Genomic DNA, 20,942 nt, shown 5'->3' on the forward strand with positions numbered 1-20,942 from the left:
TTCAAGGTTTGGTTCACAGTACGAATACACTCAATTTAGGAAATACGGTATTTCCTTTAATCCCTCTTTTAAATAAATTTCTTCAAATTGTTCATTTTAAGAGAAATGTTAAAGCTACCTTTTTTTTAATTGCCAGAAGGTGCATACACTTACGAGAGAAGGAGAAACAGACAAAAGGAAGAAGACAGGGAAAACATCTCCCAAATGGGGCATAGTCATGCCACAATTCCCTGTCCTCCATTTCTCCCTATATGCTCCAGGATTTGGAGCATATATGCACACACACACACCTAGCATGTTTTCCAGGACACAGAGGCCAAGAGTTGAACTGCAGTCAACTATGTGGGCCCTGGCCCAACACTGTGCATTTCTTAACACAACTTCATTTGTAACATTCTTCTTACCAAAATTAATTTATGTTTTATTTTTTAAATTTACTGAAAGGTTGCGAGTTCCAGCAGCTCCGGCGGCGGGAGGAGTGGTAGGGTTTATCCGCTCAACTCCACAAAGGTTCTAGGCGTGCTGCGGCCTCATCAGGCACCCAGCATGCACCCTGTCCGCAGCCAAGATGCCCAAGAGGAAGGTCAGCTCAGCTGAGGGGGCGGCCAAGGAAGAGCTCAAGAGAAGATTGGCAAGGTTGTCGGCTAAACCTCCTGCAAAAGTGGACACAAGCCAAAAAAGGTGGCAGGGAAGGATAAATCTTCAGACAAGAGTGCAAACAAAAGGGAAAAGGAGCAAAAGGGAAACGGGCTGAAGTGGCCAACCAAGACACTAAAGATTTACCTGCAGAAAATGGAGAAACTAAAAATGAGGAGAGTCCACCCTCTGATGAAGCAGGCAAGAAGTCAAGTCTGAGTAATATCATATACCATGTCTTATCAATGGTCCCTGTCTCCCTTCTTGTACAATCCAGATGAATATTTTTATCAAATATTTTGTAAATGCAAGTATTTTTAGTAGCTCTAGAAACATTTTTAAGGAGAGGATCCCACCTCATCCCATTTTTTAAGTGTAAAATGCTTTTCTTTAAGAGGTGAAATCATTTATTGGTTGTTTATTTTCAGTACAACCAGAAAATAGTGGGATATTGACTTATAGGAGGCTTTGACTCTCTTGCGTGTCAGCTTAACATTCCATAGGTGGGGGTGGGTGGGTAGTTTTTATATCCTAAATACAAAGCATACTAAATGGCAGTTTGGAGTCATAGACATGTATTTAATGTGTCTTGAATATTTTAAATTACTTCTATTATGTTTTTTAGTAGTAGTATTTCCGAAAGAAAACCACTCTTTGATTGTTGCTCTCCCTGTCAGAATTGTATGCACTCTGTAACATCTTTGGTCGTGGTAGTCCAGTTTTCCAAATAATTCTGTTAATAGTACTGTGAAATATTGGAAATTTGAAGTATGTAGTCTGTATGATACTAAGTTGTGATTTGGTGGGTCTTATATAATAGCTTTCAACATCTGAAGACAGTGGTTCTTGATATCCTCTTAAGGAAAATTTGCCTACAAATTTGATGCTGGAATGTCACTGGAATAACTTAAAAAGAATCACACTATACTTGGTTTTTAAAATTTTTGGTACATATGTTAAGAATTGGGTACAAACTGAAATGCCTGTACTGATCCTTGACACAACCAATAAATCTCAATTACAAATGAAAAAAAATTTACTGAAAGGCATATGCACTTGGAGAAAAAGAAAGAAAACACTCCCATGGGGGATGGTTATACCATAATTAACTCTCTCATTTCTCCTTTTGGTATTCTGGGCATACACATAACACATGTACTCAGCCTGTTTTTTTAAGCCGCCAGGTTCAGGACTTAAATTGTGCTGTCAGCCATGTAGGACCCAGCAGCCTTAACCACCATCCCACCAATTGGCCCCAAATTCTTTTTATTTTATTTTTTTAACAAGAGATCGCACGCACGGGTGCAAGAGGAGTGGGTAAGAGAAGGGTAGTATTTCTGACAGGTCTTACCACTGGGATCCTCTCTCAGCCTCTCAGTTAGAATTGCAGGTTCCCAGTTAGGTTTATAGGTATACATTAGCACACTTAGCCCGTTCAGATTGGTCCAGGATGTAAACCTCGCCTCCCATTTGGCCCCATGTGCCATGGCACCCTACCACTTGTACCACTGCAACTGTCAAAATTAATTTTAAACACTTGAAAATTCCTTTAATATCTGTAACAGTCCTTGTTTATTTAATTCATATTTTCAGCTAGAATAAGTTCTATCGCATTCCTATTTCTTTTTTTAAAGAATTATTTTATTTAAATTAATTTTTTTTTTAGAGGTTTTCGCTATAGGGCGCATGCACTCACCAGACAGAGACATAGAGACAGAAAGCAAGAAATCACCCCCCAGGGGGGGGATGGTCACGTCACAATCCCTTCTCCTCCATTCTCCTCTCGGGATCTTGGGCACGCACGCACACGCGCCCGGTGTGAGTTTTAAGCCACCGGGTCCGGGACGCAAACCGCGGTCGACTACATGGGAATCCAGCGACATAGCCATTGCACTAACTGCTGGTTCCCCAAATTTATTTATTTACTTACTTTAATTAATTTGACCAGAGAGACAGAGTGGCCAAGAGAGAGGGGAAGTGATAAAGCAAGCCTCTGGGTCCAGGACTCAAACTGCAGTCAGCCACATGTGAGTCCAGCACCCTTAACTATTACACTATCAGCCGGTCTCCACATTCCTGTTTCTATGTATGTTATGAAGGTGTAACTATTAGGTCATCAGAAAAGTCATGACACATTTTTACATAGAGAAATACATCACAGGGACCAATAAATGGTGTAGTGGTTACGTCACTGGACTCCCACGTAGTCAACTGTGGATTGAGTCCCAGACCCAAGGCTTGAAACTCACACTGGGCATGTGTATGTGTGCCCAAAATCCCAAGAGGAGAATAGAGAAGGGATTGCAGCATGGCCATCCCCTCTAGGGGATCATTTCTTGCTTTCTGTGTCACTGTTTCTTTCTGTCTCTCTGGCAAGCATATGCACCCTATAGCAAAAAAAAAGAAAAGAAAAATATGTTATGACTTTTCCAATGACCCAATGGTATATTTGAAAAACATGTTTTTTATGCATAGTTAAATCTATTGAACCTAACATTTTTTTTCTTCCTGCATGTCACAAAATATGTGCAAGAATAAAGAGGTTTAAACACACTAACATTTAAAAATATTTTTTATAACTTTGGTTTCATCTTTTAAATGAATAAATGCAATTTGAGTATTAATGATGGTGCTCCTTTCTGTTAAATGTTTATGCAAACAAAAGTCTTTCCCTCAGTCCTTGTCACACAATGATCTATCTATTCATTTATGAATACCACATGTATAATTTTGTGGTGTTTTAAAAACAAATGGACTCATATTGCAAGTACTGTTTTGTACTTTTTCCCTTAAATTAGAAGTATTTTAGAGATCTCTCCATATCAGTACCTAAAAGTTTGTAGTATCTTTGGGCCAGTCCCCTAGCATAGTGGTTAAGTGCTATGCACTAAAAGCTAGGTCCCACATGGTTGAAAGCACTCGAGCCCCTTGAAAAAACAGACACACACACAAGAGCATGTGCGCACATGCCCAAAATCCTGATGGGAAGAAGAAATGGACAAAAAGGGATTGTGGTGTGACCATGCCCCATTGGAGAGTATGCTCATTTGCTTGCTCTCTCTCTGTCACATGAGATTGACCATGCCCAATTGGAGAATGCTCTCTCTTTTGGGTGAGTACTAATGCCCTTTGGCAAGGAAAATAAAGTAGATTCTAATTATTAATAGCACATACAATTCCATAAAAGATGTACCCTAGTTTATTTAACTATTCTGCTACTGATGACATCTAGCATGTTAATATTTTACTATTACAAAGTGGTAATTGGAAAATCCTAACAAATACTTATCTGTGTATATAAGCAACTAGGCTCTCTAGGCTATGTACCAGGTACTCTTTTGGCCCCCTTGTCTGTACTCTACCTTTTGCATACTCTTTTTTTCTATTAAAGAGAGATTTTCAGCTGGAGGGTACATGTGCTCACAGGAAAGACAGAGAGAAAAAAATGGAAAACTAGAAATCACCTCCCAGGGGGTATGGCCACACTGCAATTCCTTCTTCTCCATTCTCCTCTTGGGATTTTGGGCCTGCACATACATGTGCCAGGCAAGAGTTTTAAGCGGCCAGTTCCGGGACTCAAACTGGAGTCGACTACATGGGAGACCAGCCATCTGCTGGTCCCTCTTCTGCATACGCTTAACCCTCTCCTTAAAATACTTTTCTCTTTTAGGATGGCACAGCCCATCCCTGATGTTCCTCCTTCTTCAATAGAGAACTCTAGATTCTAGGTTATGTGCATTTAAAACTTTTAACACCTGGGTCAGCCTGTGGCCTAGTGGTTATATGAGCTGGATCCTACATAGTTGACTGTGTGGTTTGAGTCTTGGATCTGGCAGGTTAAAAAATATGCCCAGTTTGTGTGTTTTCTTGCTTTATCTCCCCTCCTGCCTCCATGAGGGCATACATCTCCTGGCAAATTTTTAAAAAACAAACAAAACAACAACAACAAAAAAAAAAAACAGAACTTTTAACAACTACAGTAAGATTGATCAAGAAAGATGTGCCAATTTATTTTCTTATCAACAGTATGAGAGTACTATTCTGTCATATTCATAATACTTGAAAATTCTTTACATTGTTGGCAGTCTAAGCAAAACATTGGTACTTCATTCAACTGCATTTCCCTGATTATTAGTAAAATTGATTATCTTTCAATTGTACAATATATAATCCATTTTCTTCTATAAATTTTCTGCTAATTTACTTTCCTGAAAACTGAAATGCTCTATATTCCATTGATAACATTCATTAAGCACTTGATAAAACTAGTAACTTTAAATTTATACTCACCTCAATTTCCTACTTTGGATTATCCACAGTAAATCTCACTTTAAGAAATTTAACTGTAAAATTATTTACTGAGTACTTATAGCATAGTAGCTCTGCAAGTATCAGACATTTCCCAAAAAACTTCATTTATATTTTAATTCTCTAAATTAGGTGCAGTAAGTCTACCTTATAAACAAGTGAACAGCAGCTGCTCATGGTAGATAATTAACTTTTTGTTAAAAAAAATTACAGAATTTGAATCTGAAGCCAAGGCTTTTGACTTCCATGTCTGTACTTTCCCAAACTGCTTTCCAGGCTTTGGATACTCTTAACCCTCTCCTTAAAATGTTTCTCTCCTTTGGTTTTTATGGCACAGCTTATCCCTGATATCCCTTTTTCTTTCTGATGTTCTTGCTGGTTCCTCTTCCTCCTCCAGAGATTTTGATGTTTCATCCTCAAGGTCAAAAGTCCACTCTTATCAAACAACAGAATTTTATGAAACTCCAAATGTAAAATAATAATGAATTGCTTTCTAGGGGATGGCAGGTGGCGTGGCAGTTAAAGGTACTGGACTCCTACATGGCTGACTCCAAGACCTGGTGGCTTGCTTTCTCACTTTCTCTCTTTCTCTCTATGTGTCTCTCTCTGATCAAAGTAAAATAAATGAATAAATAAATAAAATTAAAAATCAATAATTCCTTAAAATAATAATGAATTGCTTTCTAAAACACACTCACTGCCATGACTTACCACACACTCTGTTAGTTTTTCTCCTAGAACCAACATTTCTTAGTTGTTCTGACCTTCTTTTAAGATTGGTATTTACCAGGGTTTAGTTTCTCAACTTCTTCCTTTTCCTAATCCACAAATTCTCCAGCATGAGTTAATCCATTTTCCACAATCATCTGCCATCTATCTATTCACTGATAGCTCAAAAGTTTTATCTGCAGCTGAGGTTATTCCCTAAGCTTCCAACTAACTATATGTCTAACTGCAAATTAAAAAAAAAATTTTTTTAATCTGTATAGGTGATTGCTTCACAATTATATCCAAATAAATTCCTCATCTTTCCTCAAAGCTGGTTGATCCTCTTTGTAATCAGCAACCCAAGTCAGAATCCTGGGAATATTCTAAATTCTTCCCTCTTGTTCATCTGGTTCAGACTTGTTAATACTTGTAGCATCTTTAATTCTCTACACTAGGTGCATTAATTCTCTATATCCTTGACAGGTTTCTTAACTCATTTGTCACCTGAATCATTCACACACAGACAGGACACAAAAATACTGTCATTTAAAAATATAAAATAAGCATAGTTGTTCCCACTAAGAGCAAAGACTACCTCTTATTAATTTTTAGAGACTTAGCACTGAGCTGACAACCCAACCCAAAGTAGTTACTGAATGAATCTTCACCCATACCTAAACCAGACTGAGAGAACAAGATTGAGAAATTCATTGTATTTTAATGCAAGACAGCATGTGTGCCAGAGACAGGAAGAGGGGAAGAGAGAGAAAGTACTCCGCAATGTGGCGTGGTCATGCCACAATCCCTTCCCATCCATCTTTCCATCCTGTCCAGATTTTGGGCATACACACACACATGCACACCTGGCACTGGGTCTAGGATTTGAACCAAGTAGTTGGCCATGTGGCATTCAACCACCTTAACCATCAGGTCCCAGGGCCAATCCCAGGAATCCATCTTTTATAAACTCTCTGGATGATTCCTATGTAGCCAATCTACCACCACCAGCCTTTAGGAACCAAGGAATTAAGTCCATTTCTAGAGAGAGGGAACAACATGTCACAGAGAAAGAAATTAAATTAAACAGCTTTCTTCTATAGACTCTAAGGTAAACAGACCTCTCAGACATAAATACAGACACTTCTTCAAGCATTTGCTACTATAACCACTCTTTGTCTAAGTCAGCATCCTCACTCAGTTCACCTACTGAAATAGCCTACTTACATCTGTGCCCCTATAAACTATTCTCTACAAAGCAGCCAAAATGATCATCCTAAAATGTAAATCACAGCATACCATCTTCTCCTCACCATTCCCCACCGTGATAACAGTTTTTCCTTTCATTTTACAATCAAAATCCAAACTTCTCACTCTTGTTTACTTACAAAGTCCTACATAATCTGGTCCCTGCCTGGTCCTCTTAACTCTTTTCCCATTCTCCTACTCTTAAAGCCTACACTAAAAATACACTGGTATTTTTTGTTCCTAAAAAGAAACTTTGGGGCCCAGCAGGTGATGTGGTGGTTAAGGGCGCTGGACTCCCATATGGCCAACCACAGTTCAGGTCCCAGACTTGGCTACTTGTTTTCCCACTCTCCATCCCTGCCACTCTCTCTCGCTCTATCCCTCTCTGGTCAAATTTTTAAAAATAAATAAATAAATAAATAAATAAAGTTAAATAAAATAATTCTATAAAAAAAAGAAAAAAGAAACTTTGTCAGGGCCAGCAGGTGGTATGGTGGTTAAAGCACTAGATTACCACATGGCCAACCACTGTCTGAGTACTGGACCTGGTGGCTTGAAAATCACACCAGTGGGCCGGCAGGTGACATGTTGGTTAAGGATGCTGGATTCCCACGTGGCTGACCATGGTTCGAGTCCCAGACCTGCCAACTTGCTTTCTCACTATCTCTTTCTGGTCAAATCAAAATGAATAAATAAGTGAATAAATAAAGTTAAATAAAATAATAAAATAAAATCACACAAGGTGTGTGTGCATGTGTGCCCAGAATCCCAAGGGGAGAAGAAAGGAGAACGAACTGCAACGTGTCCACCCTCCCTAGGGGTGAGGTGACCTCTCACTTTCCCTCGTCAGTTTCTCTCCAGCAAGCGCATGTGGCCTAAGGCACGTGCACACACACACACACACACACACACACACACACACACCTTAAAAAAAAATAAGACACTTGGTCCAGTCTTAGAATTTTTCATTTGCTTCACCATCTGTCAAGAATGTTTTTCTTGGGACCAGCAGTTGGTGTGATGGCTACATCACTGGACTCCCATGTAGTCGACCGCGGTTCAAGGCCCAGACCCAGTGGCTTAAACTCACGCCAGGTGCGTGTGCATACATGCCCAAGATCCCAAGAGGAGAGGTGACTATGGCGTGGCCACACCCTACACACTGGGGGGGTGATTTCTCGCTTTCTGTCTCTCTCTGTCTTTCTGGTGAGCGCACGCACCCTATAGCAAAAACCTCTCAAAAAAAAAAAAGGTTTTCTTGGGGCCATGAGATGGCATAATGGTTACATAACTGGACTCCATTTCAAGTCCTGGACACAGTGGCTTGGAACTCATGCTGGGTATGTGCCCCCAAATCTCGAGAGACGACTGGAGGAGAAGGGATTGTGGTGTGGCCATCCCCACAGGTGGAGATTTCTTGCTTTCTATGTCTCTGGTGAGTACACAAACCTTATAGTAAAAATTGCTCTTAAAAAAAAGAATGTTTTTCTCCCTGATCTTATCATGCCTAGTCCTTCTACTCAGGCTCAGCTTAAATGTCACCTCCTCAGAGAGGCCTTCCCTAACCACCCAATCAAAAGTAGGCTTCCAATGTTTTAATTTCCTATAAAGCATTTATTACAAAGTGGTATTTTTCCTGTGTATCTGCTTACTATTCATCCCCTGCCCAGGAGAACGTAAGCTCCATGACAGCAGTGAGCATGCCTTAACAGCAGATTCACTGCTTTATGTCCAAGGTTTAGAATACTGCCTAGGGTATAGCATGTGCTCAATATACAGTTATAATCAATCTACTCTTATTTTGAGAATACTACTGCATGAAGTTCTGATTTTATCAAAGTAATAAAATTTTATCTTTCAATATGTACATCTTTTGAATAAATCCTGTTTACATGAATGGGAAAGCAACAAATTTAAACAAAGTAATTTTAAATATTCTCAACCAGGGAACTGTAAAGAAAAAGTCTAAAAATTATAATGGGGGTGGGAGGGACCAGCAGTTGGCATAATCGCTATGCCCCTGGACTCCCATGTAGTCAACCGCGGTTCGAGTTCTGGATCTGGTGGCTTAAATTCGCACCAGGCGAATGTATGTGTGCATGTCCAAGATGCTGAGAGAATGGAGGAGAAGGGATTGTGGCATGGCCATCCACCCTAGGGGGTGTTTTCTCGCTTTCTGTCTGTCTTTCTGGCGAACATATGCACCATACAGCAAAAACCCCTCCAAAAAAAAAAAAGAAAATTATAACCAGGTTATATTTTTCCACAGACACTTTTTTTAAAAATTATTAAAAAAGAAAAAAAAATGTAGTTATTGCAAATTCTCCCATCATGAGAGAAAAAAAATCCAAACTGATATTCACCCAACAAGTGAATTGATACACAAATCAGGGCATTTCCACACAAAGACTATTAAAGCAAAAAAAGGAATACAGTCATACTGACACACATACCAATATGACTTTATCTTAAATAGTTATGCTCAGGGAAAGAAGTCAGGCTAAAACGAGTACATAGCATTTATGATACCATTTATATGGATAGTGACAAAAAGCAGATCAGTGGTTACCTTGGGTAGAGGGTGGCAGGAAGGAGGTATTATAAAGAGAATCAGGATATTTGGGGAACTGATGAATATTCATAATATTGTAATAACTGATTGATATATACGTATGTCAATACTTACAAAACTACATACTTTATAGAAGGCCAATTTACTTAGTGTCAACTATTACTTCAGCTTTTAAAGTTTTTTTCTGGGGCCAACAGGTGGCATAGTGGTTAAGGTGCTGGACTCCCAAGTGGCCAACCACAGTTTGAGTCCCAGACCTGGCGGCTTGAAACTCACACTAGGGGACCAGCAGATGACATAATGGTTATGTCACTGGACTCCCACGTAGTTGACCGTGGTTCAAGTCCCAGACCTAGAGGCTTAAAACTTGTACCAGGTGCATGTATGTGCCCACCCAAAATCCCAAGGAGAATAGATTTTGGTGTGGCCATCCTCCCAGGGGGTGATTTCTTGAAAACCTCTCTCAAAAAAAAGAAACTCATGCCAGGTGCATGTGCATGCATGCCCAAAATCTTAAGAGAATGGAGAAGGGACTGCAGCATAGCCATTCCCCCCAGAAGGAGATTTCTCATTTTCTGTCTCTCTGGCTAGCATACATACCCTAAAGCAAAAATCTCTCAAAGGAAAGAAATGATTTTTCTTACCAGATTAAATCACTCCCCTACTTAAAACCTTTCAATAGTTCTCCATTCTCCAGATATAAAAAATTCATTATAGACTATCAGCATTTAAGAGAATTAGCACTGTAATGGAATGAACATGAAATAAATCAATCTCATAAGCTGACCTCAAAGGCAAATATACAATTCAAAAGATTTCAACTTTTTTTTTTTTTTTTAAGGTTTTTACCATGGGCACGTGCACTCACTGGAGAGACACAGAGAGAAAGACAGTGACAGGGAAAGTAAGAAATCAACCCCCTAGAGGCAGGGCCACACCACAATCCCTTCTCCTCTATTCTCTTGGGATTTGGGGCATGCATGCCCACACATCCAGTGTGATTTTCAAGCTACCAGATCCAGACCTCAAACTGCAGTCAGCCATGGAAGTCCAGTACTTCAACCACCACATTACCTGCTGGTCCCAGATTTTAACTTTTAACTTCAACAAAAAGTGTAAGCAGTAAATTCACAAAAATTAACTTAAAATTTCGATATAAAAAAGCTAACAATGTCTTAAACTCTGATAATTACCTGTAGAAGGTGGTGATTTCTCTGAGTATTTTGCATTTAATAGTTTTCTGCTAATAAATATATAACCACAGGGACATGATTTACATGCAACAGGAACCTGCAGGGAAAAAAAAGAAAAATATATCACTACTTTTTTTTTTCTTGTTAAACTTCTCAGTATTTATGCAGTCTCCTCAGTGAGTAACACATTACTTGAAGTAGGTAGGAATCAAAGATTAAATTAAACCCCATCTCCTTACAACAAAATGAGATGAATATCATGCCATAAACATATTTTACATTCTCCTAGAGCTTAATGACACAAGTACTATAAGTATTATACCAATACCATAAAGAGCAAAAGCATGATAAATACGTGCTAATGTCAGGCCAGTCCCAGAACAGAGTAGTTAAAGCACTGTGTATGGAAAGCCAGATCCCACATGATCTACCAAGATTCAAATCCCAACCCCAGTGGAATGAAAAACATAAAAACACAAAAACACACCAGGCACTTGTGCCTGTGTGCCCAAGATCCTGAAGGGATGGAAAAATGGGAGAAAGATGATTGTGGCAAGATCACACCTTTTGGGAAATGCTTTTTTTCTCTCTCTCTGGTGAACAAACATATCCTGTCATGTGAGGGGAGAAAAGTGTTGATGTTAGTACTCAATAAAAAAACCATAATGGTATAAGAGCAAAACTGAGTGAGAAAAATAGGTAGTATTTTCTAAAATGTGAATTTAATAGCAATTTACAGTATAGAACAACTTGGAAAAGGGAAAGTGGTTAGGAAATCAGTAAAGTATACCCAGTATCAAAGTATGAGGATCCAACTGGAATGAGAAGAAAATAGAGAAAATTCTTGTGATATAAGACTCAGGCAGACTCAAACTGACCACTGCTGATAATGGGAGACATACTGAAAGTAACTCAAGGTTCTAACACGAGAAGAAGATGGCAACTACTACTGGCAAAAGGGACTGTTTGGAAAAATCAGTTTGAGGGGTAAAAGTATAGAATAAACAATAAAGAATGTAGGAGAAAGGAAGGCTGAAATCAAGGATCTTAAAAGTTTTGGTTCTAAGATGAACCTTATACAAAAACATTTAAACTCTTCACGCTTCTGTTTCCAAATATGTAAAAAAAAAAAAAAAAAAAAAGCAACCTAAAAATACTTCGAGCCTATAAATTTCTTCTTCTCCATTCTCTTCTTGGGATCTTGGGCATGTATGACCATGCTCCAGGCATGAGTTTAAGCCACTGGGTCCGGGACTTGAATCTCAGTCAACTACATGGGAGTCCAGTGACGTAGCCATTACACCATCTGCTGGTCCCCAAGCCTATAATTTTTTTTAAAGCAAGGTGTTACTGTAAATTGTTGAAATCATTTCACAAATATTAAAAGTTAATGATCTGGGGACTGGCAAGTGGCGTGGTGGCATGTGGACACTCCCACATGGCTGACCATGATTCGAGTCCCGGACCTGGTGGCTTGCTTTCTCACTTTCCTCTCTGTTTCTCTCTCTGGTCAAATTAAAATAAATGAATGAATGAATAAAAGAAATTGAATAAAATAATTTTTTAAAAGTTAATTATCCTTGGAATCAAGATATGTCCATCAAAAATTAGAACTCTGAACAAGCAAGTATTCAGAATTAGAAAACTACAATTTTCATTGTAAGATAAATTCTATTTGTTAATTCTGCTAATGTAAAAGTTTAGTTACAATTATAAAGCTTTTTAAGCCAAGTAGGTACAGACAGTCTCATATTCTAGAATATAAATACTTGAGCTAATTAAGCTAAATTGAAATTTGACGTGGGTTCGTTTTCTTCACATAAAAATACTGAACAAAAGATCTCTAGCTTGCATTTGAGAGAAGTAACAATGAATCCTATAAAAATAATTGAACTCAGGCAAGCAGGTGGCATGCAAGGTGGTAAAGGTACTGGACTCACACAAGGCCAACGGCAGTTCAAGTCCCACACTTGGAGATTTGAAACTCACACTAGGTATGTGTATACATGTCCAAAATCCCAAGAGGAGAATGGAGGAGAATGCGGCATGGCCATCCCCTTCCAACCCCACAGGGGGTGATTTCTCACTTTCTGTCTCTTTGGCAAGCACACTTGATGACACTTGTCATATAACAAAGAATCTTTCTAGAAAAATAGATATAAAAAAAAAAAAAAATGAGGGACCTGCAGGTGGCATAATGGTAACATCGTTGGATTCCCATGTCAGTCAACCATGAGTCCCGGCCGCAGTAGCTTAAAACTCACACCAAGCACATGTGCGTGTGTGTCCAAAATCCCAAGAGAAGAGTGGAGAATAAGGAATTGTGGGGGTGAATTCTCGCTTTCTGCCTCTGTCTCTCCAGTGAGCACACATGCCCTATAGCAAAATTCTCTAAATAAAAAAAAAAAAAAAAATTGGACTCCAGATAGCCTAACTGCCTGCTTTACAAAGAATGTGATGAAACCTTGTTTCAAACCATGTGGGCAAAAGGAGGTGGGGGAGGCATAATGTTACTTTTTAAAAATAGCATAAGTATATGCCCAAAATAGATGTTTGTCATTTTTTAAATTTCACATCTTCATAGAAACCAAGCTCAAAGATTGACTCACTTCCCTTTTACCTGAACATATCATTAAGGGCATCAACAATAATGTAAAGACTTTTAATCAGACTATCAAAAAAATAAAACAAACAAAACAAGGAAGCATGAAGTTCTTATTCAATCCTTTTCTTCCAGCTACTGAAACCTAAGAAATTTGAATTCAGATCTCTATCATGTACACAAGAAAATCTTAACCCATATCTAGAATTTGCAACAGAATGTGCTGCAATTAGATGAGAACCATACATTCGGCTCTTTGATTCCAAAGGCACAAACACTGACTAATTCTATTGAAATGTTAATTTTCATCCTTAATGAAAGCCTTTTAAGCTCAAGAAACTTTCCTGTGCTTGAGCTAAATCATTCTAAAGTCCTGTTTAAAATTGGAAAGTCCCCTTCCCCTGCAAATAGCTCTGAAAGAAAAATAAATCACCACCCTAACACTCTGATCCTACAAAAAGAATTATGAAATAGGTTAGACAACTTCTGTAACACTAATCTATTTAATTAGTATAATTTGGATTTTAAACAAATGCGTTAAACTTCCTTTGCTTTCTTTTTAATTTTTGTTTTAATTTGTCGATTCTGAGTGTGGAACAATGTGTACTCTTTTTTTTATTATCATTATTTTTATCATTATTCAACTTGACCAGAGAAATTAGAGAGAGAGAGAGAGAGAGAAAGAGAGAGAGAGAGAGCGCATACCTCCAGGTCCAGGATTCGAACTGTGGTCAGCCATGCGGGAGTCCAGTACCCTAACCACCATGCTACCCATCAGTCTCTAAACTTCCATAAATTTCAGTTGATAAGGGACCAGCAGGTAGTATGATGGTTAGGGATGCTGGATTCCCACATGGTCCATGGTTCAAGTCCCAGACCTGGCAGCTTGCTTTCACTCACTTATTTTTTTTTCTCTCTGGTGACACATGTGCCCTATAGCAAATTAATAACAATAATAAATAAAATTAAATATTTTTTTAAAAAGAGAAAAAATATTCAGTTGATAATATTAAATAATCTTAAGGTTAATAAAAAGCTCTAAGATTACACTTTCAGGACTTAAAAAATTCAAAATATTAATTATTGGTAGTTTATTGAGTATCAAAAGCATTCTTTCATTGAAAAGTGTATTTAGGTTATTTGTGGCTTACAAGTAAAACAGGTTAATAAAAGGGAAGGGTCAGCAGATGTTTAAGTCACTGGACTTCAACATGGCTGACAGTGGTTCAAGTCCCAGACCAGGAGGATTGAAAATCATGACAGGCACATGTGTATCGTGCCCACATTCCTGAGAGGAGAATGGAAGAGATGGGACCATGGTCAGATGATTCCTCACTTTCCCTGTCTAGCTCTCTCTCTCTGAGCCCACGTGCCCAGTAGCAAACTTAAAAAAAAAAAAAAATCTGGTTTTACACTTCTTTTAAAATGTTTGAGAAAATGAAAGTAATAAAAATAATATTTTGGGAACCAGCAGATAGCGTAATGGTTACACTGCCGAACTCCCATGTAGTTGACCGCAGTTCAAGTCCCAGCAGCTTAAAGCTCTTGCTGGGCATGTGTGCAACTAGATCCCAGGAGGAGAATGGAAGAGGAAAGACTGCCATGGGGGTGGGAGGGATTTCTCTAGCTTTCTGTCTCTGTCTCCCTGTCTCTCTGGTGAGCACACACACCCTTATGGCAAAAATCTCTCTTAAAAAAAAGACTAAAGAACTATTTTTAAAGTTTATGGGGAATCTGTACCATTAAAAAAAGTACACGGATTTTTTTTTTTTGCACCAAATAAACTTTTATTTTAATTGCATTTTCCATTAACTTCCTCAAATCCTCTCAAATTGTTTCATTTATTTTTTAAAAGCTCTAATATAAACAGATTACAGAGAACTCATTTATATCCCTTGCTGTTAAAGAACCAAAGTTACCTTTGGCAAATGTGTTTGTTACATGTTATATAAAATTTCCTAAAATGGGGAAAAAAAATAGTTACTCTGTTAAAGAGAGAGAGAGAGAGAGAGAAGAGAAGGAGAGAGAGAGAGAGAAGAGAAGGAGAGAACAGATACCTGAGAAAAAGATACCAGAAAACTGACAAGAATCTTAACACAAAATAGCTTAGTGATTTTGAGTGGTTAATGGACGTGAAACCTCTTGAAAATGACAAGGCCTGCAGTTTAGATATTTTAGAACTATATTTTTAATAGAGGCCTGCAAAGCAGATGTTACAAAGTAGCTGAAAATCTCTCTCAGTTCTTTATTTGCTGATCTCTGTATCTGCTTTTTAAACTTACACACACACACACACACACACACACACACATAGAGAGAGAGAGAGAGAGAGACCACCAGTATAGTCAGCTAGGGAAATCTCAAACTTTAAAGATTTTACATTTATGTTTATAAACTACACTTAAATTCTAATTTAATGTTCTTCAGGCAACTTGGAATTACAACAGTATTCTAAATTGTTTAGAAAATGGCTCCCTGAGGCCAGCAGGTGGTGTAATGGTTACAGTGCTAGACTCCCAGAGTCAACCTCAGTTTGAGTCCTGGACTCAATGACTTAAAACATACACACTGGGCACGTGTGCATGCCCAAACTCCTGAGAGAAGAATGAGGGAGAGGGGATTGCTGTGTGGCCATCAACCCTAGGAGCGATTTCTCCCTTTCTGTCTCTCTAGCGAGTGCACATGAGCCTAAGCGTCCTATAGCAAAAAAACTTTCAAAAATGAAAGAAAAAGAAAATGGCTCCTTAGGGGCCAGCAGGTGGGAGAGTGGTTAAGGTTTTGGTTTCCCACATGGCTGACCATGATTTGAGTCCCAGACCTAGCAGCTTGAAACACACTGGGCACATGTGTATGTGTGCCCTAAAATCCTGAGAGAATGGAGAAGAGACTGCACAGGGCCAACCCCCAGGGGGTTGATTTCTCATTTTCTCTCTCTCCATCTCTCTGTCTCCCCAGCAAACACACAAGTCCTACAGCATGAATCTCTCAACAACAAAAAAAGGCTCTCTGGATTATCTTTTTGTTCTCATTTATAAATGAAAGAAGCTTGTACAGATTGAGTATCCCTTATTCAAATGCTTGGAACCAGAGATGTTTCAGATTTTAGATATTTTCAGATTCTGGAATATGTGCATATATGCAATGAGATACCTTGGGGATAGCACCCAAGCCATCTTTCATTCATTTTCTTACATACCTCATACACATAACAGGGTAATTTTAGGCAATATTTTAGTATTGTAGTGTTTTGACTGCGACCTACTACGTGAGATCAGGTTAGGAATCTCCACTTGTGGCATCATGTTAGCACTCAAAAAGTTTTGGATTTACAAACAATTCAATTTCAGATTAGGGATGCTCTACTTCGAGTATGTGTGTGTGTGTGTGTGTGTCCCCTTGCTAGAGGGCACGTACACTTGCCAAAGAGAGAAAGAGAGAGAAGTAGAGGAGAAAACACTCCCCATCGGGAATGGTCACACCACAATCCCTTCTCCATTTCTGCCTCCTTTCAAGATTTCAGGAACACAAGCATATAGGCCTGGCATGTTTCTGAAGCCACCAGGTCCAGGATTTGAGCCATATGATCAGCCAAGTGGGATCCAGAGGCCTCAAGTACTAGGCCACAAAGCCAGCTCTAAACTTTTACTTCTACATAATTAAAGCACAAAAATTAACCTATTATTTTCTTCAAATCACTTTAGATTAGGACATTTGACTGTGTCCTCATTATGGAAATGATTAGTGATCTTATAAGAAACAAAAGATAGCCTGTCCTCTCTTTCTGCCATGTTAGGACACTGAGAAGACAGTCAACTGCAAGCCAAGAAGAGAGCCCCCACCGAGACACAATCGTACTGGCACCATGATCTTGGACTTTCAGCCTTCAGAATTGTGAAAAAATTAATTTCTGTTGTTTAACCCACCCACTCTATGGTATTTTGTTATGACAGAGAAAGATTAAGAAACAGGTGATACAAGAGAATATATATCTGGGATGTGTGTAGCAAAATAAATGCGATCATGCCAGTCAGTAGCATGGTGCTTAAGATAGCTGGATCCCACTGACTACGCGGTTCAAATCCCAGCCCCAATGGCTTCGAAAATAAATTAGGAAAACACCAGGTGCCAGGCATGGTGTGGATGTGCCCAAAATCATGAAAGAATGTAAGAGAAAGATTACAGAATGGTTATCACTCTGGGAATTCTTTCTCGCTTTCCTGCTCTTTCTTTCTGCAATGAGCAAATGTGCCCTATAACAAATGTAAAATATTTTTTTTTGAAATTGTGATATTGGAGCTGGCAAGTGACCAGGTGGTTAGGGCATTGGACTCCCACAAGGCTAACTGCAGTTTGAGTCCCAGACCTGGCAGTTTCCTTCCTCTCTCTCTTCCTCTCTCTCTCTCGTCAGACTGAAAAATAATATGTAAAATTAATAAAGAATTTAAAAAAGAAAATTGTGATCTTGGGATGAGTAGATGGCTTTAGAGTTATGTCACTGGACACCCACGTACTCAACTGCAGTTTGAGTCCCTGACCTGGCAGCTTCAAATTCATGCCAGGAGTGTGTATGTGTGCCCAAAATCCTGAGAGGAGAATGGAGGAGAAAGGATTGCAGCATGGCCATCTTCCCTGGGGAGTGATTTCTCACTTTCTGTCTCTCATTCTCTCTCTGGCAAGCGCACATGCCCTATAGCAAAAATATCTCTTTAAAAAATTGATATTTGAAAAAAAAAATTGTGATCTTGGGGCTAGCAGGTGGCATGGTTGTTAAAGGAACTGGACTCCTGTATGGCTCAGCAGCACAGTTCAAGTCCCAGACCGAGCAGCTTGCTTTCTCACTTTCCCTCTCTCTGTCTCTCTCTGGTGAGCACAAGTGCCATATAATAATAAATAATTATAAAAATAGTAATAAATAATTCTTTTTTAAAAACTGTGATCTTTTCAAATAAGATGCTGATCGTGTTTTGTTAAAGAATTTTAGGTACTTTTACAAGATTATTATCCTTTCCTCATGCTTTAACCAGGATATTAAAAACAGATTATTTTTCTTGAAAGGATCTTTTATGCCAAGTAAAACAAGGCCAGGTTTTGCGATGACTTGTACCCTACAGAAACTGGAATGCATAATGCATACCATGTAAGCCTTATACCTCTACACAAATAACTGGAATAAGATGGATTTAAGCACTGAATTAATCTACAAAGAGACTTGTATATCAAAGTTCAATTCTGTCAAACTTAACAAACTTAATTGTAAAAATGAGATAACTCTTTGGAAAACATGCCTAAATTGTTTTTATACTGCATACTGGTAAGAGCTCAAAATACAGCATTTTTGGGGCCGGCAGGTTGCATGGTGGTTAAAGGCCCTGGACTCCCACATGGCTGACTACAGTTCAAGTCCAGGACCTAGCAGCTTGCTTTCTCACTTTCTCTTTCTCTCTCTCTCTTTCTCTCTCTCTCTCTCTCTCTCTCTCTCTCTTATTCTGTCCCTCTCTGGTCAAATTAAAATAAATAAAGTTAAATAAAATAATTCCTTTTTTTAAAAAAAAGCATTCTTAAACAGCCTTTGTCTGATCAGTATTTTTATCACCGTCAATAAATGATACTGAATAAAACATGTAACATGTATTCCATTAACAAGATTTCATTAACCTATAAGATTGCTCCTTTAAAGAATGCACAAAAGTCAGCTTATTTTTAAAAAGTCTCCAACCATTACAATTAGTCTTAAAAAAAGAAAAGGGGGAGGAGACAGAGGTAGTCATTTCGAAAAAATTCACTCTGTGGAAAATGAAAAAAACACACCCAGATCTACATACTGGCATAAAATGAGGGCGTACAAATGGTTCTAATTGAGTGTTTTAACTGAGACTTTAAGGCACAGAAGAATGTCCACCATTCTACTAAAGAATGAGGCATGTTTAAACCTAGTTAACAGTAAAATTAGATTTTCAAAATTTTAACTATTACACAATAAATTCAGTGTAGAAATAAATCATTTCAAATTCATAAAACTACATACACACACACACACACACACACATACACACATAGATATTTTAAAGAACTAGAAGTAGGCATGCCAAATTTATAACAGTGGAGGGGGAAATAAGGAGCACCCAGAAGAAAAGGTGTTCAACAAGGACGTTAATCAAACATGTTTCACTAAAACTACATCAAGGAATCAAAATTAGACAATATTAAGAAAATAATAAACTATATTAAAGAAAAAAAAATCTCCAAATTCTCTGAAACTTAAAATCATTGCACAGCAGTCCCTTTTGTTACATTTAGGCGTCCACCCAGGTCGCGGAGGGGCTAGTTTTGGGGATCCACCGCACCTCTGAAGTGGGAACAAAGCAAGCCTCTGAAGCTCAGACGCCGGGCCTGGACTCGGAGCAGCGCAGGGCGGTTGCATGGTGGTTAAAGGCCCTGGACTCCCACATGGCTGACTACAGTTCAAGTCCAGGACCTAGCAGCTTGCTTTCTCACTTTCTCTTTCTCTCTCTCTCTTTCTCTCTCTCTCTCTCTCTCTCTCTCTCTCTTATTCTGTCCCTCTCTGGTCAAATTAAAATAAATAAAGTTAAATAAAATAATTCCTTTTTTTAAAAAAAAGCATTCTTAAACAGCCTTTGTCTGATCAGTATTTTTATCACCGTCAATAAATGATACTGAATAAAACATGTAACATGTATTCCATTAACAAGATTTCATTAACCTATAAGATTGCTCCTTTAAAGAATGCACAAAAGTCAGCTTATTTTTAAAAAGTCTCCAACCATTACAATTAGTCTTAAAAAAAGAAAAGGGGGAGGAGACAGAGGTAGTCATTTCGAAAAAATTCACTCTGTGGAAAATGAAAAAAACACACCCAGATCTACATACTGGCATAAAATGAGGGCGTACAAATGGTTCTAATTGAGTGTTTTAACTGAGACTTTAAGGCACAGAAGAATGTCCACCATTCTACTAAAGAATGAGGCATGTTTAAACCTAGTTAACAGTAAAATTAGATTTTCAAAATTTTAACTATTACACAATAAATTCAGTGTAGAAATAAATCATTTCAAATTCATAAAACTACATACACACACACACACACACACACATACACACATAGATATTTTAAAGAACTAGAAGTAGGCATGCCAAATTTATAACAGTGGAGGGGGAAATAAGGAGCACCCAGAAGAAAAGGTGTTCAACAAGGACGTTAATCAAACATGTTTCACTAAAACTACATCAAGGAATCAAAATTAGACAATATTAAGAAAATAATAAACTATATTAAAGAAAAAAAAATCTCCAAATTCTCTGAAACTTAAAATCATTGCACAGCAGTCCCTTTTGTTACATTTAGGCGTCCACCCAGGTCGCGGAGGGGCTAGTTTTGGGGATCCACCGCACCTCTGAAGTGGGAACAAAGCAAGCCTCTGAAGCTCAGAGCCCGGGCCTGGACTCGGGGGCTGGCACGCCGGGCACCTCGCCCGGGCCAACGCTTGTCCACGCGGGCCGCGGCCCCAGAGTCCCACGGCTGTCACTTGGAGCGGTCAGGCGACCCCGACCCCGGGAGGGTCCCGACTGGCTCCCCCTCCCGCGCGGCCGGCCCACAGCATGGAGCGACTCGCCCGTCTGACCGCCGCCAGGTTGGCACCGGCGGAGCCGGGGCGGGCAG

At 38.8% G+C, this 20,942-nt stretch overlaps 1 protein-coding gene across 1 annotated transcript in view; it reads right to left on the minus strand.

Annotated features, from left to right (window-relative positions):
- CUNH16orf87 (chromosome unknown C16orf87 homolog) overlaps positions 1-20,942 on the minus strand; it is a 75,521-nt gene that overhangs the window by 23,674 nt on the left and 30,905 nt on the right. The window contains exons 3-4 of the mRNA XM_006170467.3: positions 19,609-19,640; positions 10,663-10,759 (exon numbers count right to left, since the gene is read on the minus strand). Coding sequence (XP_006170529.1) covers positions 10,663-10,759; positions 19,609-19,640 — 129 coding nt within the window. The remainder of the gene's footprint in view (positions 1-10,662; positions 10,760-19,608; positions 19,641-20,942) is intronic.

The sequence above is a fragment of the Tupaia chinensis genome, unplaced genomic scaffold, assembly GCF_000334495.1.
Source record: "Tupaia chinensis unplaced genomic scaffold, TupChi_1.0 Scaffold148557_1, whole genome shotgun sequence".
In the NCBI taxonomy this organism is placed as follows: Eukaryota; Metazoa; Chordata; class Mammalia; order Scandentia; family Tupaiidae; genus Tupaia; species Tupaia belangeri.